At 45.5% G+C, this 15,810-nt stretch overlaps 1 protein-coding gene and 1 long non-coding RNA gene across 2 annotated transcripts in view; one reads left to right on the top strand and one right to left on the bottom strand.

The window, feature by feature from the left end:
- The window catches only part of npas2 (neuronal PAS domain protein 2), a 104,110-nt gene that overhangs the window by 52,729 nt on the left and 35,571 nt on the right, over positions 1-15,810 (bottom strand). Inside the window, exons 6-9 of the mRNA XM_070882060.1 lie at positions 14,290-14,403; positions 12,720-12,835; positions 6,681-6,763; positions 3,173-3,279 (exon numbers count right to left, since the gene is read on the bottom strand). Of these exons, the coding sequence (XP_070738161.1) occupies positions 3,173-3,279; positions 6,681-6,763; positions 12,720-12,835; positions 14,290-14,403 (420 nt within the window). The remainder of the gene's footprint in view (positions 1-3,172; positions 3,280-6,680; positions 6,764-12,719; positions 12,836-14,289; positions 14,404-15,810) is intronic.
- The window catches only part of LOC139265147 (uncharacterized), a 75,802-nt gene that overhangs the window by 38,947 nt on the left and 21,045 nt on the right, over positions 1-15,810 (top strand). The window contains exon 2 of the long non-coding RNA XR_011593476.1: positions 6,742-6,886. This is a non-coding gene — a long non-coding RNA (uncharacterized lncRNA). The remainder of the gene's footprint in view (positions 1-6,741; positions 6,887-15,810) is intronic.

The raw sequence follows: 15,810 nt of genomic DNA, 5'->3' as shown, positions 1-15,810 counted from the left end.
CCATCCTCCAGCATCGAATTATAGTACGCAGACGACGCCTTCGTACTTCAAGCCATCATCAACACCTTCACCAAGGCATACGAGAGCATGGGTCTTACACTAAACATCCGTAAGACAAGGTCCTCTACCAACCTGACCCCGCCACACAGCACTGCCCCCCGGTTATCAAAATCCATGACAAGGCCTTGCATAACGTGGACCATTTTCCATACCTCGGGAGTCTACTGTCAACAAGGGCAGACATCGACGACGAGGGCCAACAACCGCCTTCAGTGTGCCAGTGTAGCCTTTGGTCGCCTGAGGAAAAGAGTGTTTGAAGACCAGGACCTCAAACCCGGCACTAAGCTCATGGTCTCTAGAGCAGTGGTGATACCTACCCTCCTATATGGCTTAGAGACATGGACTTTGTACAGCAAGCACCTCAAAACACTGGAGAAGTACCACCAACGCTGACTCCGCAAGATCCAGCAAATCCATTGGGAGGATAGACGCACCAACGTCAGTGTCCTCGCTCAGGCCAACATCCCCAGCATTGAAGCACTGACCACACTCGATCAGCTCTGCTGGATGGGCCACATCGTCCGCATGCCTGACACAAGGCTCCCAAAACAAGCACTCTACTCGGAGCTCTAACACGGCAAGCGAGCCCCAAGTGGGCAGAGGATACGCTTCAAAAACACCTTCAAAGCCTCCTTGAAAAAATGTAACATCCCCACTGACACCTGGGAATCCCTGGCCCAAGACCGCCCAAATTGAAGGAAAAGCATCCGGGAAGGCGCTGAACACCTCGAGTCTCTTCACTAGAGAGCAAGCTGAAGCCAAACGTTGACAGCGGAAGGAGCGTGCGGCAACCCAGGCTCCCCACCCACCCGTTCCTCCAACCACCGTCTGCCCCACCTGTGACAGAGGCTGAAGGTCTCGCATTGGACTCTTCAGTCACCTGAGAACTCATTTCTAGTGTGGAAGCAAGTCATCCTCGACTCCGAGGGACTGCCTATGATGATTTACACGGGCCTCTTCCAAACCCTCTTCATCTAACCCTATCAGCATATCCTTCTATTTTTCCTAAATGTGTTTATCTAGCTTCCCCCTAAATGCATCAATACTATTCGCCTCAACCACTCCCTGTGGTAGCGAGTTCCACATTCACATCACTCTCTGGGTCAACAAGGTCACATCCAGTACTGCCACTACAGCTCACGATCTGGATCCAAGGTGTAAGAAGGGTGGCCTGACATTTGTTCGTCAGTTGATTTCCCCCCCCCCCCCCCACCATCACCCACCTCTTTCTGGGGAAGCGGCACAGCCAAGACTCAGCACTCACTTTGTGAACGCACTGCAGGCTCGAATCAGCATATCCTTCCCCCCAGTCCACCCCAACAATGAGCCTCAGCCCCAGTGTGACATGTTTCCATCAGCCACACACTAGCCTTCCCGTCGGCCTCTGTGAATAAGATTATCAATAAGTTTTGAATTAAGGTCGGTTTTGTGACATGGGCCTTTTGCCAATTAAAAACCGGATTGGGACTTCTCATACTCAGTTCACAAAAAAGATTCTTAGAACCTGCAGATGGAGCAGTCCTTCAGCAGTTTGGGCTGGATTTGAAACAAAATATTCAATATTCAAGGACTGTTAATAGCATTCCCTGGCGGTCAATTCCTCCATGGCACATTAAATGCCAGGAGGGGTATCAAGCTTTTTGTCTTTGTAGACTGCGTAGATCAGCAGGCCGGGGCCATTGGAGGGAGCAGTGTACGGCGGCCCAGCCCAGAAATCGATGTGGTCCCGGCCTGCAAGACCATCAGCAGGCCGGGGCCATTACAGGGAGCAACGTGCGGCGGCATACCACTGCAGGGAGCAGCGCGTGCAGCTGCAGGAGGGCGACGGCTGCGAAGCCAGGTCGCTGATTGCAGTGCGGGCAGGCACAGCAGGAGGGGCGAAGGAGCGGCAAGAGACTGTAGAGGGAAGTGACCGGGGCCCAGGAGAGGTGTGAGTCTGGGGCCTAGAAGAGGTGAGGGCCCAGGGGCAGCACGGGCCAGCCCACACTGCGATATGTGTGCGCACTAGGTCCATGCAGCAGAGCAGGTCTCCAGTCATCTTGGTTAATCCTTGACACTGGACCAAGACCTAGCTCTGTCAAGCCCGTGTGGTGGCTGGTGTGCAACGACCACCACACGTTAAAAAAATCCACACACAGGCATCTTTCACCCTCCAAGATGTAGTTCGGGACCTGGAATATTAGGTCCTTCATTGAAACTCATCCTTTTTTGGCATGGAAGCAAGTCATCCTCGATTCGAGGGACTGCCTATGATGATGATGAGATCAGTAGCATGGAGCCTCAGAGGCCCCATGTAAGGGGAGTACCCTTGGCATGGCAAATTTCAGAAAATCGGGCAGGCCAGAGTGAATGCCTATAATGAGCCCATCCAACTTCCTTCCATTCACTTAGCACCTTGCTACAGACCCAGAGAAATCGCCTCTGTAAGGTTTAATCCATGTTCTCGTTAATCAGTGTCTACGGGGTAGCTCTTGGCTTTGTGCGATAGTGTAAAAAAATCTCTTCCCATTATTTTATTCCACTTTGACTTCAAATCGGGAGAGGTGGGAGCGGGCTGTCAACTTGCTATCACCCGCTTTGCACTATCGTCAAGATCGACCCATATATCTCGAGTTGCAGATCTTGGCATTGGGATTTGAGATTCATCGACCAGTGAAAAGCCCTTTCCAAACCTCCAGGCTCACGAAATTCAAACAGGACAAAGTAGTAAATAAGAAAATTAAAAATAAGAATTGGAAATAGGACTGAGTCGCTGTGTTCTGAGGATGGATTGGTGGGGTTTGAAGACCGCAGATTAGAGTTCAGACAGCCCTGCTGCGAAACATCACTGAGGTCTCCAAAATGATCAAACTGTATTAATACAATCACAAATTACTTGGGTCATTGTTATTTCCCCACCCACCCCACTGATTAAGCAAACAGATATGTCAAACAGTGCAACTCAGAAATATTAGCCAATTCATACTTAATTATAGATTAGTCTCAAATGAGGGGTTAGGAGGTTGCTGTGCACTGGTCTGTAACATGTTTTCCAGTGCACATGGCTTATTACCGACACTGCCTCTGTAACCAGTCCCTTAGCTATCACTATCGTATACAACCAACCACCTACAGTGTTCGTGGCACCTTGCTAGAAGTTCCAGGTCATCAACGTGGTAATAATCGTAGCCAGATGTTCCTAGTACTTCGAATGGTAAGTAACCTATAATAGGAGGTGCCCTGGTAAAAAGAAACAAGGTGTATGAAAAACGAAATGCAGGTTAACAAATATTGGAATCTCCATTCACAGCACGTGGAACATAAGTACGGGACCAGGAAAAGACTCTGCAGTCCATTTGGCTGGTCACAAAAATTAATGCCTCTCAATCGTCTACTCGCTCAAATATCTGTGCAGTTCTCCTTTAGATATTTCCACACTGGCTGCCTCTAGTGCCTCCCTGGTCACTCCATTCCATACATTCACCACCCATTGGCTAAAGTAGTTAAATTAAATGTGTCTGTGCACTTCCCTGCTCCTAATCTTGAACTGTGTCACCTGGTTCTCAAGGCTGTGGAAATCTCCAACATATCAGGGGTTCAATTTATGTTTTCCCTCAAGGGTCTTGAGTATGACAGAGTTAATTTATTTTCAGTAACTGTCTTTAAATAATTAACCTAACATAATCCAGACATTTTGAGAATACTGTAAAATTATTGTAATAATTTTGCAGAACCCACCCCCTCCCCTAACCAGTTTGTAACAGTAGATTAATTCCTCCTCCTGGTTTACATTGCCTATATGTTTCTTCATTGATGTTCATTACAACAGTGACTACACTTGAAAAGTACTTCATTGGCTGTAAAGCACTTTGAGATGTCCTGAGGTTGCGAAAGGTGCTATATAAATGCAGGTCTTTCTAATGCGTAACAGTGTGGAGAAATAGCTCGTCCCTCTACTCAAACCCTCCTATAAAATAGATCATTCCTCTACTCAACCCTCTCATAAAATAGATCATTCTTCTATATCAACCAACCCCATAAAATGGAACTTTCTTCTACTCAAAACGTCTCATAAAATGGATGATCCTTCTATTCAACCTCCTCCCCATAAAATGGCTCATTCTTCTCGTCAAGCCCTCCCATAAAATGGCTCATTCCTCTAGTCAAGCCTCCCAGGCCAAGGACAGTGCAGGTCAATGAAAGGCAACACAAAGCTGCCCTTTCTAATTATGTGACATTTTCATTCTTTAGGCACTTTTCTTTGAGGCTTGTCAGACTGACTTTGTTGGACGAGGGCCGATTACTCTGAAGCATGCCTGAATGAATCAGGCCGGGTAACCTGGCAGCCCTCCCGATTTGAATGTGTGATGCGACTGTCCCTTTCTGCATATACAATAATTTCAAAAACGGGCATCTGCTGCACACCTTTGTGTCTCATGCCATTTTTAAGATGTCCGTGCCGATATGTTGTGGTGCAAAGATAAAGAAGACTGTTGGGGGTTAATGATATCATCTGCACCTGTCAAATAACTGCAGTAGTGCTCACTTTCAGTCACATGTGAAAAAATGACGATTAACCGTGGCGGTACTTTGATCCTTAATGTTTAAAGTTTAATTTGTCTATGTTTGTCGGTTTTAGTGCTCCCCCCCCACCCCTTTTAGACAGGTTTTTTTGGTTCCTTCAAAGGGGGGCACTTGAAAAGGTTTTGGAGTGTGATCCCCCCTTTAATCAGGGGGCACTTGTTTAATGTTCACAACTAAAATAGTTGTTGAGCTGTTGAGTTGGGAGTGGCTTAGCCAGTCACGTGATGGTCACAAGACTCAATAAAACCCCAGCTAGTTGGGTTCGGGGGATTCCCGATCAGGCAGGTGGTTGTCAGCCTGGTGGATGAACTGGTGACTGGATGAACGACACTGAAGCAGAGCGCCGGGCTGAGCGATCTCGGCAGGACCCTGCGTTGAACTCAGATCAGCCGCGGGAAAACAAAACCTCAGGATCTACATCAGAGTATTGTATTCAAGGTGCAGCTGGAGATCGTGGCGGAGGTGCGGCAAATGTTTGGTGGAGAGCTGCAGCATGAGATGGTGGCGGAGCCTGGCTCTCTGCTCAGCCCGGCGCTCTGCTTCAGTGTCGTTCATCTAGTCACCAGTTCATCCACCAGGCTGACAATCACCTGTGGCGAGTGTTTTTGTGGCGGAGGAACGGCGAGAAATCATGGCGGAGGTACAGTGAATGAGGGTACGGGGCCCAGAAGAGCCGAGGGCCCAGGGGCCTGCGATATGTGTGCGCACTAGATCAGTGCAGCAGAGCAGGTCTCCAGTCCTGGTTAATCCTTGCCACTGGATAAAGGCCTATCTCTGTCAAGCCCATGTGGTGGCTGATGTGCAATGGTCACCACACTTAAAAAAAATCCACACACAGGTATCTTCCCCCCCATCAATTGGAGTTCAGGACTGGAACATCGGGTCCTTCATTGAAACATCTGTGCACGCATGTGGAAGCAAGTCATCCTCGTTCGAGGGACTGCCTGTGATGATGACTAACTATGCCTCAGTGTCTCCACCTGTTTCGCCTATGTAACCCCTAACTGGCTTAAATGATTTATTCTCAATGTTCACTCAACTATTTTGTTTATTCGTTCATGGGATGTAGGCGTCGCTGGCAAGTCCAGTATTTATTGCCCATCACTAATTGCCCTCAAGAATGTGGTAGTGAGCCACATTGTTGAACCACTGTAGTCCGTGTGGTGTGTTGCAGCGGTTTGGTACAACTGAGTGGCTCGCAAGGCCATATCGGAGGGCATTTAAGGGTCAACCACATTGCTCTGGGTCACATACAGGCCAGACCGGAATTTGAACTCACGTCTCCGGATTATTAGTCTAGTAACATAACCACTCTGCTACCCTACCCGTACAATCTAGCTGGTCTATTCAATTGTTTTAGACAATGGAAAACAAGAACAGGGCTGATGGGCCATCAAGCTCACTCCTTCCACAATATCATATACCCTGTCATGTATTCCATCTCATCCAGTTAACCTCTTGAGGGACAGCTCTGCATAGATACTCCCCAGTCACTAAAGCTTTAGATACTCCCTGATCGCCAAACCAGGAATAAATTCCGGAATATTCACCTCCCCTCACATCAGCACTATGCAAGCCTGAGTGACTATCCACCGCAAAAAACATTCTCCTTCCTCTGGTTCTGACGAAAGATCATCGACTGAAATGTTAACTCTGTTTCTCTCACCCCAGATGCTGCCTGACCGGCCGAGTGTTCCCAGCATTTTCTGTTTATATTCTCCCTTCCTCCCTTCCCTTTGTTCAGGATGCTTAATGTTCTGTCAAGGACTTGATTATCCCAATACACGTACCCTGTTCTTGGCCAGACATTTATCCACCTCTTTTTTAAGCAGTTCATCCACACAGTGCTTATTACTTTTTGGAATGGAAATGGGCAGCAGAGTTTGGGAATGGGATACGGACAGAGTTTGGGAATGGGATACAGAATTTGGGAATAGGATACGGACAGAGTTTGGGAATAGGATATGGACAGAGTTTGGGAATAGGCTGTGGGTAGCAGAGTTTTGGGAATAGGTTGGTTGCGAGTAGCAGAGTTTTGAATGATTGTGGTAAATTACCTGTGGTCCAGGAATAGAAACTTCCACTCTAAACTATGTCGTGATGTAAATTCTTCACAAGGTTCTTCAACATTGCACAATTCCTGCATTGAAAACAATCGATCATCAGAAGTGACCACAGTCAAACTAAAAGGAACATTGTGATTGTGAACGTTTCTGGGGTGCAAACTACAAATAGCCTTCAGTAAATATTTGTTGTGGCAAAGGTAAGCAAACGTTTTACTATCGAGATATTTAATCAGTTTCAAAGACACAGATTATTGAAACAATAGTGGGAAAGAAACAAATGTGTGCGAATCATATATTTGATTTTAGCTGCTTTGGAACTGAGGCTGTAACTACTGTTGGTGATGTTAGCAGATGAAAGGTTAATATGGCCCGGCCTACTAACTTATAAGAGATGTTAACCCAGGCGTTGATTTTAAATGCGTGGGCACCGCCCACTGCCAAACATCCTGCCAGGTCCACCTCCTACATCTCTGATGGAAAGTACACCTATTACAGGGTATTACAAAGTATTACAGCACAGAAGCAGGCCATTCGGCCCAACAGGTCTATGCCCGTGTTTTATGCTCCACAAGAGTCTCCTCCCACCCATCTTCATCTAATCCCATCAAAATATCTTTCTGTTCCTTTCTCTCTCATGTGTTTATCTAGCTTCCCCTTCAATGTGTCGATGCTAGTCACCTCAAACACTCAATGTAGTAGCGTGTTCCACATACTAACCACTTTCTGGGTAAAGAAAATTCTCCTGAATTGCCTATTGGATTGGTTAATGACTATCTTATATTTATGGCCCCTAGTCCTGGTGTCGCCTGCAAGTGAAAGCATCTTCTCCAAGATTAACCTTTCAAACCCCTCCATAACCTTAAAGACCTCTATCAGGTCACTCCTCAGTCTTCCCTTTTCTGGAGAAAAGAGCCCTAGCTCCTGCATACGTTGATCGCCACCCTGACATCCTGGCAGAGGTGCGGCCCATGTTGTGGGTTAATGAACGGCAATCAATCACAGAGGGAGTGAGGAGACTAAAAAAGTCGGCCTCTTCAGCCAGAATGGCCTGACCCCCGACCCCACGCCAATGAAGCAACAAGTTGGCTCCTGCGAAGCGGACAGCCAGACTGCGCTGTGAACAACAACAATGAAAACAATAACTTATATTTACATAGCGTCTTTAACGTAATAAAACATCCCAAGGCGCCTCACAGGAGTGTTGTCAAAAATGTTTTGACACAAAGCCCTATAAGAAGATGTTAGAGCAGATGACCAAAAGCTTGGTCAAAGAAGTAGGTTTTAAGGAGCATATTAAAGGAGGAAAGAGAAGTAGAACGGTGAAGGTATTTAGGGAATGAATTCCAGAGCTTAGGACCTAGACAGCTGAAGGCATGGTCACCAATGGTGGAGCGATGAAAATCAGGGATGTTCAAAAGTCCAGAGTAGTTGGCGCACAGAGGTCAGTGAGCACAGGGGTGATGGGTAAGCGGGACCTGGTGCGAGTTAGGACACAGGCAGCCGAGTTTTGGATCACCTCTAATTTATGGAGGGTAGACATTGGCAGGCCAGCCAGGAGTGCGTTGGAATAGTCAAGTCTAGAGATGATAATGGCATGGATGAGGATCTCGGCAGCAGGTGAGGGCGGGGCGGGCGATATTACAAAGGTGGAAATGGGCAGTATTAGTGACAGGACGGATATGAGGTAGGAAGCTCAATTCATGATCAAGTATCACACCAAGGTTGCGAACAGACTTAGTCAGCCTCGGACCACTGCCAGGGAGAGGGATAGAGTCAATGGAAAGGGAATGGCGTTTGTGGTATGAACCAAGGACAATGGCTTCGGTCTTTCTCGATATTTAATTGGAGGAAAGTTCTACTCATCCAGTGCTGGGTGTACAGTGCGGGTAGCTGTCATCATGCGAAATGGTGATCGTGGTTTGAGATAGAATTGATGCTAGGGCAGCCTGGTGAGTGGAAGTCCCAACCCGCCACACTCCTGGCAGGAATTCTGAGCCTCTAGTGTCAATGCTTATCTGCTTGGCTTAAATAAGGGACTGATTCACTGAAATGTAGATTACAAAGGGCCCCACAGAAAAGCAACCAACTCATACACTGCAATTTGAACCAATTCAGTTTATTCCTTCAAGATGGAATAAATATATTTGATATATATTTAATATTAAATTGAATAAGTTCAGCCAAGTTTGCTGATGATACAAAGATGGGTGGGAAAGCAAGTTGTGAGGTGGACATAAAAAGGGATATAGACAGGCTAAGTGAGTGGGCAAACATTTAGCAGATGGAGTATAATGTGAGAAAGTGTGAGGTTATCCATTTTGGCAGGAAAAATAAAAAAGCAAATTATTATTTAAATGGAGAAAAATTACAAATGCTGCAGCACAAAGTGACTTGGGGGTCCTTGTGCATGAAACACAAAAAGTTAGTATGCAGGTACAGCAAGTAATCAAGAAGGCAAGTGGAATGTTGGCCTTTATTGCAAGGGGTTGAAGTATAAAAGCAGAGAAGTCCTGCTAAAACTGTATAGGGTATTGGTGAGGCCACACCTATGGTACTGCGTACAGTTTTGGTCTCCATATTTAAGGAAGGATATAGTTGCATTGGAGGCAGTTCAGAGAAGGTTCACTAGGTTAATTCTGGAGATGAGGGGGTTGACTTATGAAGAAAGGATGAGCGGGTTGGGCCTATACTCATTGGAGTTCAGAAGAATGAGAGGTGATCTTATCGAAACATATAAGTTACTGAGGGAGCTCGACAAGGTAGATGCAGAGAGGATGTTTCCACTCGTGGGGGAATCCAGAACTAGGGGGCATAATTTAAGAATAAGGGGTCGCCCATTTAAAACTGAAATGAGGAGAATTTTCTTCTCTCAGTCGTAAATCTGTGGAATTCTCTGCCCCAAAGAGCTGTGGAGGCTGGGTCATTGAACATATTTAAGGTGGAGATAGACAGATTTTTCAATGATAAGGGAGTGAAGGGATTATGGGTAGCGGGCAGGGAAGTGGAGCTGAGCCCAAGATCAGATTGGCCATGATCTTTTTGAATGACGGAGCAAGCTCGAGGAGCTGGATGGCCTACGCCTGCTCCAAATTCTTACGTTCTTATAAATAAATATTTTTTTAAAATATGAACATATTAAATAATAAATACATGACATAAATAATATAGAAAGGTAATAAATAATACATGTAATAAATATAAAAATATATACACAAATAAATAAATAGACAGGATGAATCTGTTTCCACTGGCAGGGAAGTTGGTAACCAGAGGACACAGATTTAAAATAATTGACAAATTACCCGAGGGGAGGTAGATGAGGAGAGTTTTTTTTACGCAGACCGTGGTTATTGTCATGTATGTAGACCATGTATACTAACTGTATAGTCACATAAGGTGTGCCACCAGAGGGCACTGCTGTGGGAGACCTGAAGGTCACCTGCATAGGTGTGCAGGGCCCAGTATAAAAGGCTGCCCACCATGCTTGTGCCTCACTCTGGAGTTACAATAAATGGGACAACAGCTTAAGTACAATACTAGACCTCGTGGAGTCATTCATAAGAGTATTACAGACATAACAGTTATGACCTGGAATGCGCTGTCTGAAAGGGTGGCGGAAACAGATTCAATAGTAACTTTCAAAAGAGAATTGGATCTCTACTTAAAAAGGAAAAATTTGCAGGACTATGGGGAAAGAGCAGGGAGTGGGACTAATTGGTTCGCTCTTTCAAAGAGCCGGCATAGGCATGATGGGCCCAATGGCCTCTTTCATTGCTATTTGATTCCATGAACTACGAAATGTAAACATGTCACACTATTTTTAATGTAACAAATCTAAATTCTACCCAGTCTTTCAGAGAGCCAGCACAGGCACAATGGGCCAAATGGCTTCCTTCTGTGCTATATACTATGCAGCAGGTCGGGGCCATTAGAGGGAGCAGCGTGCGGCGGCATGCCACTGCAGGGAGCAGCGCGTGCTGCTGCAGGAGGGCGATGGCTGACTGCAGTGCGAGCGGGTACAGCAAGAGTGGCGAGGTCAGGGCGAAGGAGCGGCAAGATTTTGTAGAGGGATGTGATCGGGGCCGAGGAGAGGCGAGAGTTCGGGGCCCAGAGAGGCGAGGGCCCAGGGGCAGCACGGGCCAGCCAACACTGCAATATGTGTGCGCACCAGGTCCGTGCAGCAGAGCTGGTCTTCAGTCGTCTTGGTTAATCCTTGCCACTGGACCAAGACTTAGCTCTGTCAAGCCCGTGTGGTGGCTGGGGTGCAACGGCCACCACACGTTAAAAAAATCCACGCACAGGCATCTCCCACCCTTCAAGATGTAGTTGGGAATCTGAATATTAGGTCCTTCATTGAAACACCTGTGCACTCATCCCTTTTCGGCGTGGAAGCAAGTCATCTTCGTTTCGAGGGACTGCCTATGATGATACTATGGTTTTAGCCACTCCATCCTGACCTCTGACCCGGCTGAATATTTCATATCATGGAATGATACAGCACAGAAGGAGGCCATTCAGCCCATCATGCCTGTGCCGGCTCAAGAGGTACCAATTAGTCCCACTCCCCTGCTCTTTCCCCATAGCCCTGCAATTAATTTTCCTTCAAGTATTTATACAATTTGCTTTTGAAAGTTACCATTTGAAAGTTACCACCGCCCTTTCAAGCAGATCACAACAACTCGCTGTGTAAAAAAATGTTTCCTCTTGTCGCTGCTGATTCTTTTGCCAATCACCTTAAATCTGCATTCTCTAATTAATGACCCTTCAGCTACTGGAAACCGTTTCTCCTCATTTATTCCATCAAAACCCTTCATGATTTTGAACACCTCTATCAAATTTACATGTAAAAGTAACATTTATAACATTTGGTAGGAAAAATAGAAAAACAGAATCTTTTTTAAATGATGAGAGACAGGGAAGTGTTGGTATTCAGAGGGACCTGGGTGTCCTTGTACACCACCCTTCCAGGCAGCGAATTCCAGACCCCCACAACCCTCTGCATGAAGAAGCTTCCCCTCAAATTCCCTCTAAACTTTCCACCAACCACCTTAAACCTATGCCCCCTCGTAATTGACCCCTCCACCAAGAGAAATAGGCCCTTGCTATCAACTATATCCAGGCCCCTCAAACTTTTATACACCCCAATGAGGTCTCTCCTCAGCCTCCTCTGTTCCAAGGAGAACAAACCAAGCCTATCCAATCTGTCCTCAAAGCTAAGATTCTCCATTCCAGGCAGCATCCTTGTAAATCTCCTCTGCACCCTCACCAGTGCAATCATGTCCTTCCTATAATACGGTGACATGAACTGTATGCAGTATTCCAGCTGTGGCCTAACCAGTGTATTATACAATTTAAGCATAACCTCCCTGCTCTTGTATTCTATGCCTCGGCCAATAAAGACAAGGATTCCGTATGCCTTCTTAACCACCTTATCTACCTGGCCTGCTACTTTCAGGCTGCTGACCAAGGGCCGTGTGGCTCTTTGTCTGCCGGCGCGGACACAATGGGCCGAAATGGCCTCCTTCTGCGCTGTAACTTTCTATGTTTCTATGTTTCTAATTATAAAATGACATTATGCAAAAAGGGCTGCATTTAGAAATCAGCTGGTTCCTTTTACAAAAGCAAAGTACCGCGGATGTTTGAATCTGAAATAATAACAGAAAATGTTGGAAATACTCAGCGGGTCAGGCAACACCTGTGGAGAGAGAAACAGAGTTAACGTTTCAGGTCAATGACTCTTCGCCAGAGCTGGAAAAAGTTCGAGATGCAACAGGTTTTTAAGCAAGTGCAGGAGCAGGGAAAGGGGGAGGGAGGAAAGAACAAAAGGGAAGGTCTGTGATAGGGTGGAAGGCAGAAGAGATTAGAGACAAAAGGGATGATGGTGAAAGGCAAACGGAGATGGGAATGGGACAAGTTCAGAAACAAAAGATGAGTCTAGATAGGGTGTAAATGGCAGAGTCCTTCTTTTATTCAGTATAAAACCTGGAGATTTGACGACCACAGAAAAAGCAATGTGTTCATTGTACTTACCTTTAAAAACTGTGGGATGACGAGGCGCACAGTAGCCACAAGGCAGGCTTGTTTTGTTTCAGATCTAAATGACCTTGAAATGGCTGATTCAAAGCCATTACAAGAAGACATAGGCACTGGAATGACAATAATGCCTTTTCAGAGCATGAATAACTGCTTCGCTTCAACTATTACATACACAGTAAGAACATAGAAACATAGAAAATAGGTGCAGGAGCAGGCCATTCGGCCCTTCGAGCCTGCACCACCATTCAATATGATCATGGCTGATCATGCAACTTCAGTACCCCACTCCTGCCTTCTCCCCATACCCCTTGATCCCTTTAGCCGTAAGGGCCACATCTAACTCCCTTTTGACTATATCCAACGAACTGTACTCAACAACTTTCTGTGGCAGAGAATTCCACAGGTTCACAATGCTCTGAGTGAAGAAGTTTCTCCTCCTCTTGGTCCTAAATGGCTTACCCCTTATCCTTAGAATGTGACCCCTGGTTCTGAACTTCCCCAACATCGGGAACATTCTTCCTGCATCTAACTTGTCCAATCCCGTCAGAATTTTATATGCTTCTATAAGATCCCCTCTCATTCTTCTAAATTCCAGTGAATATAAGCCTAGTCGATCCAGTCTTTCTTCATATGTCAGTCCTGCCATCCCGGGAATCAGTCTGGTGAACCTTCGCTGCACTCCCTCAACAGCAAGAATGTCCTTCCTCAGATTAGGAGACCAAAACTGCACCCAATACTGAAGGTGCAGTCTCACCTGTACAACTGCAAGACCTCACTGCACCTATACTCAAATCCCCTCGCTATGAAGGTCAACATGACATTTGCTTTCTTTACTGCCTGCTGTACCTGCATGCCTACTTTCAATGACTGATGTACCATGGCACCCAGGTCTCGTTGCACCTCCTTTTTACTAATCTGTTACCATTCAGATAATAATCTGCCTTCCTGTTTTTGCCACCAAAGTGGATAACCTCACACTTATCCACATTATACTGCATCTGCCATGCATTTGCCCACTCACCTAAACTGTCCAAGTCACCCTGTAGCCTCTTAGCATCCTCCTCACAGCTCACACTGCCACCCAGCTTAGTGTCATCTGCAAAATTGGAGATATTACATTCAATTCCTTCATCTAAACCAATAATAGATATTGTAAATAGCTGGGGTCCCAGCACTGGACCTTGCGGTACCCTACTAGTCACTGCCTGCCATTCTGAAAAGGACCCGTTTATTCCCACTCTTTGCTTCCTGTCTACCAACCAGTTCTCAATCCACGTCAATACATTACCCCCAATATAATGTGCCTTAATTTTACACACTAATCTCTTGTGTGGGACCTTGTCAAATGTGATTGTAAAACAAGGTGCAACAATTATAAAAGCTGAATTTAGAAACTGGATACATCCTTCTAATAAAGTAGTTTAAGCTCATGGCAGGAAGAGCTTAATTTCAGTATTTTACAGTTTCAGTAAAAGACCCACAAGTTAAACCTTTTAGGGTCTCTTGTTGATCCCGAAATAATTAACCAGAGCAGGACGTGTGAAGCACTGCACTTTAAACTCACCAAGGTTGTGAAATCTAAAGTTTCCTACAAATTTCACATATTCATACATAGGAGGCTCCTTTGGATCTAATGATCCTCTTGACAAATGACAACAGAACTCGATGTGATTTTGATCTAAAAAAAGGAAGGAAAGATGCTATTATTATTGACGTTATATTACCAGATTAGTCTGAGACATATTTATGAATTAAAGAGTGAATCTGCCTCATCTTATTTGAAATCGCTTTAAAACAAAATCTTACCACAATGAACAAAGTAATTCTAACTTTAACACATAGATTGAATGTTTTCCGATAAACATATTCAAGAGGAACTCTTTTTAGAAAGTAACGATTCAAGTGACGATTCAATATCAATATTTTACCCTCAGATATAATCCTCCAGTCTAACACACAACATTGCATTTTTCATTCCCAGGTGCTAATTCTTTTTTACTGCACTGTGGCCTGTGCTACACAGTCTTTCCACTGAATTTTCAGTTCCAAGGATAGTAAATCATCAAATTAGTCATGGTAAAGTTCTGTGGTAATTAAGTCTAAACCGGCAGGTTGAAAATTTTCTTTGTCTTCTCTTCCCGAGATGTCCTGAGGGAAAACAGTTTGGGTAGATTGAACGAGTCATTTTTCAGTGCCCTTGCCTGACATTGATGGGCAGTAACAGCCTCAAAATCGGACCGGGAGCCTAACGGCCCGCTATGCCTGTTTGGCGCCTCTTCGCCGCCGGAATGAGCGGACGAGCAGCACACTCCGCCAATTGGCCAAAAGTCAAAATCGATCCCGACCTATTCCTGGGAGACAACACAAAGCTGTCAATAATTGGGCCTTTTTTAACCCTGGGATATTTTTCCTGTTTTTTTGTCTGCTACAGGAGTTTGCATGTTTTTTTTTCCCGGGGCGGGGGGTGCGGGGGAGGAAGTATTTAATCATGACGTTCCAGGAATCATGAATGTGCGACAGGCCGCTGCTCTTCCCTTGCCTGTCTGTGTTGCATGTTCCTGTGTAAAACAGCGATCTGGTGAGAATAGGTGGTCAGCATTACACACAGAACATGACAACCCGTCTGGAACAAGGGGGGATTTGGTAGTTCGGCTGCAGCCAGTTTATGTTGGCATGCCTCTGATTACAATCAAGTTGGCACTGTGAGGAGACTTTCAAACAAGGAGGAGTTGAATTGGAGCACGCAGATTTTGAGATGAATCGAATTGCCATAGTAAAATAATAATGATTATTTAATGGATTTTTGAAGTGCGAGGAAATTAAAAATAATTTCAGTCATTGCAACTTCGTACAAGTGCTCAGGCTAGTTTTCTTCAGAAGGTGATTAGTCACGGGTAACAGGGAGCTAAAAGTGATGTTATTGCTTTAACCATCTCGTGCACTCAAAACCTTCTGAATGGAGCACTGACCAAAATGTATCAATTGTGCAAAAAATCCTTTAATTTCTTTGTCTCCGCGATCAGGACCTCAGGGAATTTAGAGGCAATCAACTCACCCCTCAATCATTATTAACAGTTGTCCAACC

This window comes from Pristiophorus japonicus, chromosome 6 (assembly GCF_044704955.1).
Source record: "Pristiophorus japonicus isolate sPriJap1 chromosome 6, sPriJap1.hap1, whole genome shotgun sequence".
Lineage (NCBI taxonomy): Eukaryota > Metazoa > Chordata > Chondrichthyes > Pristiophoridae > Pristiophorus > Pristiophorus japonicus.
Note: the sequence above shows the minus strand (reverse complement) of the source record. Positions and strands in the feature narration are given on the sequence as shown.